The 8,897-nt window shown below is 58.0% G+C and overlaps 1 protein-coding gene across 1 annotated transcript in view; it reads left to right on the plus strand.

The window, feature by feature from the left end:
- The window catches only part of Cdc34 (cell division cycle 34, ubiqiutin conjugating enzyme), a gene marked incomplete at its 5' end in the record, with an annotated part of 24,434 nt that extends 17,854 nt beyond the window's left edge, over nucleotides 1-6,580 (plus strand). The window contains 5 exons of the mRNA XM_015503779.2: nucleotides 1-108; nucleotides 2,177-2,263; nucleotides 2,373-2,470; nucleotides 2,876-3,010; nucleotides 5,982-6,580. The exon at nucleotides 1-108 is cut by the window's left edge and continues 1 nt beyond it. Coding sequence (XP_015359265.2) covers nucleotides 1-108; nucleotides 2,177-2,263; nucleotides 2,373-2,470; nucleotides 2,876-3,010; nucleotides 5,982-6,192 — 639 coding nt within the window. The remainder of the gene's footprint in view (nucleotides 109-2,176; nucleotides 2,264-2,372; nucleotides 2,471-2,875; nucleotides 3,011-5,981) is intronic.
- Between the last annotated feature and the right edge of the window lie 2,317 nt (nucleotides 6,581-8,897).

An 8,897-nucleotide genomic window follows, 5' to 3' on the forward strand; every position in this document is an offset into this window, starting at 1 on the left:
CCGGTGGAGGGCTTCCGGGTGACGCTGGTGGACGAGGGCGACCTGTACAACTGGGAGGTGGCCATCTTCGGGCCTCCCAACACCTACTACGAGGGCGGCTACTTCAAGGTGAGCGGCGGCCGGCTCGGCGCCCCGCCCTGCCTTATGTAACCGGGTCTCGGCGACGCCGGGGGCGGGGGCGGCGCGCCCCCCCCGTGCTGCGCCCGCAGGCCCGGCCGGGCCCAGGCGAGCTGCGAAGCCGGGGCTGCTGGACGCCGCCAGCCTCGCAGGTCCCGCCGAGCGGGCGGCTTCTGCGGTCTCGGGCTGCTCTCCGGGCATTTTTTTGTCCTCTGGTGGTTTAAGGATGAGCGGGTGCTTTTGCTGCTGGGAGCAGGGAGCCGAGGGCTGCCCCCCAGACTGTCAGATTCTGCCTTATGTGACAAGAACATGGGCCACGGTCAGGGCGGTTTTCTCCACCGAACCGATCTGAGCCCAGTCATAGCTTTGGATTCCTCTAAGGGTCACAGGACCTTGTTCTGGAGCCAGCGGAGCAAGACTGGGGTCTCCCTACCTAAGGTGGGAGCAGAAACCGGGAGTGGTGGTGCACGGTTGTCTTCCCAGCTCCTCAGGATGGAGCCTGAGGCAGGAGAAGGGCAAGTGGAAGATCAGCCCGGGCAGCTTAGCAAGAGCGGGGACGTAGGTCAGTGGTAAAATGCTTGCTCTGGTATTCTCAGGGCCCCAGGATCAGTCCCCACTGTCACATACAAACAGAGAGAAACCAAAGCCCAGGTCCCAGTTGCCGGGTGAGGCCAAGACAGGTCTGTTTCCAGTGAGTGAGGGCACCTGCCTTGTCTACTTGGGGGCAATTGCTGAGTTGGGGTCCCAGGTCTTAGGGCAGGGGTGGGTAGGGGAACAGGTTTGAGTGTTCCTGCATCCCCACCCATGGAGCAGTCCAGTTTGAAAAGTCTCCAAGAGCACTTCATAGTTATGGCAGCACCCAGAATGGGGTAACTCCCCCGCCCTGAGGCCAGGCCAGGCTTCTAGGCAAGGCTGCAGTCAGGAAGCAAAGGTTTTGGGTCTCTGGCCCTACCCACCAAATGGCTGCAGGGCCTGGTGGGTAGAGCCTCCGGGGTTGGCTTTAGGGGGATCGTCCCATTTCTCGAGCAAGAGGTGTCAGGCTCGGATCATGTTTGCCACAGGTCTGTCTTCAGAAGCCAGTGTGGGACTAAGGTTGGCGCCCCTGTCTTGGGCATGGTTGGCTGCGGTGTGGGCAAAGACTTGTCAAGGGGATGTGGAAGTCGGAGGGGACTTGTAAGGTGCCTAAGGCCACCATTGCTTCCCGGTCGCTTCCTGTGGGGCGTTCCTCTCAGCGTGCTGCAGGCAAAGCTCTAGCACCAGGAGGGGGAGGCTCCCCCCTTAGGCAGGGTCTCTCCTTCTGTGACCCTTGATGTGTGAAATGATGAAAGGGATCTCTAGAGATGCTGAGAGTAACAGGTGCAGGGGATGAGTTGGGTGAGGCTCAAAATCCAGGCTTAGAAACCTGGCAGGAGTCTAGGGGTGCCTTGAAGTCTTGAGCAACTGTTGGGCAGGTGTCAGACCCAGGTTCCAAGGTCACTCTGGCCTCAGCATGTTTTCCCTGGACATGGAGGCGTCCCTCTCCATAAGATTTCTAGGGGCCTAGTCTCCACCTCTTGGAGCTGACAGCACCCCCAAGATGCTGGCCCCCCCAAACAAACATCAAGGATTCCTTTGTTACCTGCTGAGAACCAGAGGCAGGAGCAGCATCAGGTCTCTGGCCACAGGTGAGCAGCTCTGGCACCGGTGCCGGTGGCTCAGACCCGTGGCCTGAGTAGCCCTCAGAGGCAGTGACGAGCCATGCTGGGCTGGGGCCACGAGTCTCCGGGTACCTGGTTCCCTGCCCGCCTCTGGCGTTCCCACGTTCTCACCTGCACGTTGTGGGGCTGGATCCGCCCAGGCAACCTCAGAAAGGCTCGAGGCAGCCTGTCGTGGACATGGCCTTTGGCTTGACCCTAGGCCCACAAGAAACTGGACAGGGAGCCCTGTTCCTCCTTGGCCTAGATAGTCACTTGTCCATCACGGGACACACTCCCCAGACACCCAGAGAGTGTCCTCTGAAATGGAACTCTGCCAGGGCCTAGCCCCCACTGAGCCATCCCCTGCTGTTCCCACCCCACAGGCTCGCCTCAAGTTCCCCATCGACTACCCTTACTCTCCACCAGCCTTTCGGTTCCTGACCAAGATGTGGCACCCAAACATCTATGAGGTGAGCGCACACAAGCCTCGCCCAGGCCTCTGCCTCCCCGTGGTCACGCCTCCGGTGGAGCAGGCAGTGGGAGCCTGGCCAGGGCTAACCCGCTATCTCCCTCACTCAGACAGGGGACGTATGCATCTCCATTCTCCACCCACCTGTTGATGACCCGCAGAGTGGGGAGCTGCCCTCGGAGCGGTGGAACCCCACACAGAACGTCAGGTGAGGCTAGGCCCACCATGCGAGTCTGGTGGCACCTGTGCCCTGGACTGGCCCTGGGGACACGTGGGAAGAGGCGTCTGTGTCTCTAGTGCCTGTGGCACTGTGCTGTCCACCCAGAAACCAGACCCTGGGGAGATCCCAAGGCATCTGCTGCTCACCCTGGGAGCCCCAGCTTGAGGGTGGGCTCCTGATGCTGTGTGTCTCTGAGGGCAGCCCTCAGTCTGGAAGCAGCCCCGATCCACTCCAGCTCCTGCTGCCTGGTGGTGCCCTGAAGTGTGAGCAGATCAGACAGTGCCCACGGGGGCCTCTAGGGGCTCCTGGGTTGAGGCCTCAGTAGTTGGGGCCTGAGAGAGATGGAAGTCTGGGTTCTGCAGCCACCGCACTCGAGTCCACTCGTCCCCCTAGGACCATCCTCCTGAGTGTGATCTCCCTGCTCAACGAGCCCAACACCTTCTCACCGGCCAATGTGGATGCCTCAGTGATGTACAGAAAGTGGAAAGAGAGTAAGGGGAAGGACCGGGAGTACACGGACATCATCCGGTGAGCACGGGGCTCTGAACCCCAGAGTAGGCCACCTGCTTCTGCTAACAAGGCTGACAAGTGCTTCCTGCCTTCTAGCATGTTGGAGGCCACCTCTGCCCAGGGGCAGCAGTTGCAGATGGGGACACCAACCCCAGTCAGAAGTGTCCAGCCAGTTCAGCCCAATTTCTGGCCTCTTCTTTGTTTTTGAAAACGTGGTATTTTTTCCTTCTTTGTGTCCCAGAAAAGTGTGGCGTGTGAACACACATGTACATGTGGTCCACATAGCGTGTGTGTCTCGGTGTGCGCTGTGGCATATAGTGGGAAGGCCCCATCCCCAGCATTCAAGAGTTCCTAGTGTCTCATTGCTTTGTGACTCAGCCCTGATGTGCCTGGTCCTTCCTGCACCCTCCCAGGGCAGCACTCTCCCTGGGACAGTGGCCTCTGCTGCTGTGGTCCTTGTGGGTGGGTCCGCCAGGCAAGCCTGGTGCTGCGTACTCGCTGAAGGCCAAGCAGGCCTACGGTCTGCTGCTCGCTGGCACTTAACAGCTCCAGACAGCTTGCCATGTGGGGCTGTGTCCCAGTGGCTCTCTGCCTGCTCCGATTTCCTCTGAGTCAAGAGGTGACTCTGCAAAAGAAGTAGTTTCTTGGGGAGTTGTGGGGACCTGTCAGGTGAATGGGGCTCGGGGACCTCCTCTCTGTCTGTTTTCTTGCTGTCTGTTGTCACTCTTCAGCAGGGTTTCTCAGTCCTTGCTTTGGTGTTCGTGGAACATGGGTCCTCACATCCTGGCCAGGTGCTCTGCCACCAAGCTGCCCCAGCCCTACTGGCTCATTTTTTGATTGACTTAATCCTTTTCTGTGTCTTTTCCAAATACTTTTTTCTTTTCTCAGAAATATGGAGTGCGGGGCTGGGGCTACAGCTCAGTTGGTAGAGTGCTTTCCTTGTATGCACAAGGCTTTGAGTTCAGTCTCCAGCACTACAAAAAAAAAAAAAAAATGGAATATGGAATGCCTCCCTTGTGTGTCATCCTTGCACAAGAAGTGTGCTAATTTCCTCTGTCATTCCATTTTTATTGTACATTGCTGCCAAAGAAAGCACTTGAAACACTTTTCAACTTATTCTTTTTAGTAATTATTTTATCTATCTTTATGCTGTGCTAAGGATTGAACCCGGTGTCTAATATATGCCAGGCAGGAACTCTGCCAGTGAGCCACAGCTCCAGCCCTCAACTCGTTATTTATCTTTGTGTTTTATGGAGCTGGAGATTGAACCAGGGTCCTCACTTTTGCTGGGCAAACACGTAATTTGCTTTTTAATTTAAAATAGTAGCTTGGGGCTGGGGATACAGCCCAGTTGGTAAAGTGCTTGCCTTTCATGCACAAGGCCCTGGATTCAAGCCCCAGCACCACCAAAAAAATGCCTTGGCACAGTGCCTATGCCTGTAATCCCAGAGGCACATGAGGCCAAGACTCGAGGATTGTAAATTCCAGGTCATCCTGGGCAGCTTAGTGAGGCCCTAAGCAACTCAGGAGATCCTGTCTAAAAAGGCTGGGCGTGCAGCTCAGTAGTGGAGCACCCCTGGCTTCTATTCCCAATGCTGCCAGAACAGAAAACAAGCTGGCGCTGTGCAGGGAGGCACCTTGGTTGGTGTGGTTGTGAGGTGCCACTTTCATGTGATGAGACTCTTTGGAGCCAGGTGTATGTACACCTGTCCCCACTGACCAGGAGTGGTCTGGCTCAGTGAGGCACCATCTCAAACACACTGACCCTTGGTGGACTGGCACTTGGACCTGCTCCTCTGCAGAGGCCTGCTGCCCCACAGTCCACACAGAGCTGCCTGCCCACCTGACCCCAGCACTGCTGCTGCCCTTAGCCAGGCAAGACACCACACTCTGCGCTTGTAGCTGGCCCCGGGTGGTCACACACACACAAAGAGACAACAAGGGCTCCTCCTTTCTGTCCCCTTCTTCCCAGTGCTCGGTCTGTCCTCTCTGCTGCCCTGGCACTTCCTGTGAGCAGAATGCCTTGAACTTGAAATGCTGCACCCATGGTGTTTCGCATGGGTGCCACGTGCTGCCACGTGCTCCTTATGAACTGGACAGTTGTTGCTGTGGTAGCCACCAACCTCTACTGGCAGTCTGAGAGGCACCCCTGCAACACCTGCCCTCAGAGGTGCCCGTACTCTTGGCACCTCTTCCCTGCCACCTCCCACACAGTCCCAGAGCAGAGATGAGAGCCAGTCTGTTTTCATCCCTCAGAACCCCGTGGGTCACTCATGCCCACCTGGGACTGTAGTCGCTGCTCTGTGCCTACTGCTGGCTCTAACTACGTCTTTAGGCCTCAGAAGAGCTTGTGTCCTGCTGGGTTCTGCAGGACAGGCAGGAGAGCCCTGGCTGGTGCCGGGAAGGCCCAGAGCAGCTGGCACAGTGCCCTCCCACCCTCCTGCAATGCCCACGGGAGAGGCCTGAGCCAGGTGCGATGTCTGTCCTAACATGCAGACACAGGTGGCCAAGACCGGGCTCAGTTCCTCCCCCATGGTCCCTGTTCCTGTGCGTCTGCATCTTCTCTGCGAGCTGTAGGCCAGAGGCTGGGGTCAGCATCTGCTGTGCCACACCGTTCCCTGTGTGAACCTGCACCCCGAGCAGCCCTGGCACTTCCTGATGGCCAGGGTGTCCAGTCCCACTATTGGCACTGCAGCCATGCTCCTGCCTGGCACCACGTCCTGGGGTCGGGTGGGTTGGGTGGTGTGTAGTGCAGGGCGTGCGGAACCTGGGGTGTGGCCTGGCATGAGCACAGCACAGAGCTGAGGCTGGCCACCGAGTCTCCCTGTGGCTGTGGCCCTGAAGCCAGCTTCTGTGGGCAGAGGCTGCGTGCTGTGCCCGGTGTCCCTGGCATTGCTCCCGCTGGCTTCCTATTCTGCAGTGTAGCCCTGATGTGCCATGGGGGGTGGGCCAGGATCAGAGCAGCCCCTCATCTATCCTGTCCCCCCAGGAAGCAGGTCCTGGGGACCAAGGTGGACGCAGAGCGCGATGGCGTGAAGGTGCCCACCACGCTGGCCGAGTACTGCGTGAAGACCAAGGCGCCGGCGCCCGAGGAGGGCGCGGACCTGTTCTACGAGGACTACTATGAGGACGGGGAGGTGGAGGAGGCAGACAGCTGCTTCGGGGACGACGAGGACGACTCTGGCACCGAGGAGTCCTGACACCTCGTCCACCGAATAAACTCTCAGATTTTACCTCATGGGACGGACGCTGGCTCTCTCGACAGGCTACCTCACGGCACTGCCTTGCCCTGCTCTGGGCGTCGCGTTTGGGTGTCCTTCCTTCCCCGGGCGGTTCTGGGTTTTCCTTGCTTCAGAGAAGAGCAGCGGGCTTCGGCTTGCCGGCCCCCTCCTGGGATGGCAGAGCCAGCAGAGCCGCAGCAGCCAGGGTCGTGGGCGGGCCCCATGCAGCAGCTTGGAGGCTGGGGTCCTAGCTCCTGAATGGACGGACTGCTTTGAGGTCACCTCCTCTCTGCTGTGGTGTGTTTGAAATGTAAATAAAAGTGCCTGTGAGAAGGCAGAGCCCTCCTCCTTCAGGGAGGCACCAGGGCCAAGGGCATCACTCTGCTGCTCCCTTGTGCCTCCACAGTGGGCCAAGGTGGGCTTGGGCGGAGCCATGCCCCTGGGCTTGGTGGTCACCTCTGCAGCCTAGGAAATGGGGTAACCAGGGAACCCCCTAGTTGCATTTAAGGGAAAGGGCCCCATCCACAGAAGCCAGTTTCCTCTGCACTTATGAAATGGCCCTTCCTGGATGCTCAGGGCCTGGGGTGGACTCTGCTGCTTCCCAAGGTGCCTCTCACACTGGTGGCAAGTGGGACACTGCTGGTCTTGTGTCTGTGCAACTGAAAGATCCAGAATGGCTGGACTCAGGAGTTGGACTCACTGACCTTGGAATTGCTTGGATGCCCAAGGTCAAGGGTATATGCCTGGACCAAACTGGGCTACACTGGCTCTTTCCCAGGAGGGCCCAAGCCAAGTGGGCACAGTGCGGTAGGCCCTGGACCACACTGCTGGTGGGTGCAGCTTTGCCACTTGAGCCCTCAGCTCTTTTGTTTGCTTGGGTTTTATTTTGGACAGTACTGGGGGTGGCCCAGGGCCTCGTGCTTCATAGCATGCTCTCGGTCCTGGGTTCAGTCCCTAATACTGCACAAAATGGGGCAGGGTGTCTCACTAAGTGGCCCAAGCTGGTCTCAAACTTACAGTCCTTCTGCCTCAGCCTCTTGAGTTGCTAGGGTGATGGAGGTGGCCACTGTGCCTATGAATTTCCTGTTCAAAAACCTTTTTTTTTTTTTTTTTTGGTACTGGGCATTGAATTGGGGCACTTTACCATAAAGCTGTGTCCCCAGCACTTTTTAATCATGTGAAGCTGGGTCTCACCCCGTTGCCCAGGCTGGTCTTGAACATAGTCCTCAAGCCTTCTGAGTGGCTGAGTGACAGGCAGGTACAGGCCCTGCCGCATCTGACCCTGTGGTGTGCCGCAGCCAGGCACAGCCCCTGCCTGCTGCCTCCCCTGCCTGCTGCCCCTACCACTGGGAGCCAGTCACAAGGGAGGGGCTGGAGGGTGCCACAGTCTGGCTGGGCACACAATCACGAGCCACCACACAGCTTGTAGATTCAAACAGCAACTCTTTATTCCCGAACTCACACCAGCCGTCTACAATCACGTTCTGGGGAAATCCACGTTCTCTGCCCAAATCCACCTCCACTGGGCTTCTATCTCCAAAATATACTATCTGAATCCCGTGAGAACTCAAGGGGAACTCAGGCAGCAGGATACGCTATTCCTATACCTATTCCTATACCTATTCCCAGCAGGAATAATCTTAAACCTTAAACCTGGAACCTAAACCGGGAACGCCCTAATCCGCCTTGGTCCTTGAGCAAGGTCACCTACATTCAATGTCACTGCAACATGGGGTACGCTGGCAAGGAAATTGTCATACCTACTTGGCTAATGGCTCCCAGCAGGAGGGGTTGGGGGTGGGTGTTAACAAGAGGACAGTTTGGGTTTGGGCAGAAGCCTCGGAGGTGGGTGGTGGGCACACTGCAGAGCTTTCCCCTACAAAACGGCTAAGATGGTGAACTGTGTTTGTTACCACAAGAGAAAGGAGAGGCCTGGGGTGTGGCTCAGGCAGAGTGCTCCTTGGTGCAGCTGCACCAGGCCCTGGGCTCCATCCCCAGCACCAAGGAGGAGTCGCACTGAAGCCTGACAGCACATTCGAGGTGGGGATTGGAGCACTGGATTAAACCGTAAGGAAGTTTGGTAGTCTCACAGTTTTGTCTTTGAGTTCCTGTCTTTTAGAAACCCCTTCTAAAATGTTCTCGGTGAGGTGAGGCTGGAGGTAGAGAGATGTCTGCTGTGTGCAAGGGCAGGGCAGGGCTGGTGCTGGCCCTCCAGAGGGGGTAGTGGGTAGAGGGGGTGCCGAAGATTGGAAAGAGCTTGGGTTTCCAGATGGGAAGCCCAGGCATCAAAGGTCCCAGGGCAGTAGGCAACTTGGCCAGACCCGTAGCAACATGGTGAGACCCTGTCTCAGAATGGGCTGGGGCGCTCGCCTCGCATGCTCGAGGCCCTGGGTTGCTCTAGAAGGGATGCCGCAGCAGGTCCTGATGTGGAACGGCCCGTCCGGAGACGTCAAAGCAGGCCGTGCTGGAGAGTGCCTTCTCCAACTTCCTTGAGGGGCTCCCGAGGACCTGAGTAGGAGTCTCATGTTGGAGGGCTGCAGAGCTCTGGATGATGAAAGGCCTGGCCCCCTGGGTGGGGATTCTGCACCCAGCAGAGCCACTGTGGAGAGGCATCCTCCCTTCCTGACCTGCTGCAGGGCCACCTGGAGCTCAGGCCTGCTCTCAGTGTCCACACCCCGCCCCCC

The sequence above is a fragment of the Marmota marmota genome, unplaced genomic scaffold (assembly GCF_001458135.2).
Source record: "Marmota marmota marmota unplaced genomic scaffold, marMar, whole genome shotgun sequence".
NCBI classification, from domain to species: domain Eukaryota; kingdom Metazoa; phylum Chordata; class Mammalia; order Rodentia; family Sciuridae; genus Marmota; species Marmota marmota.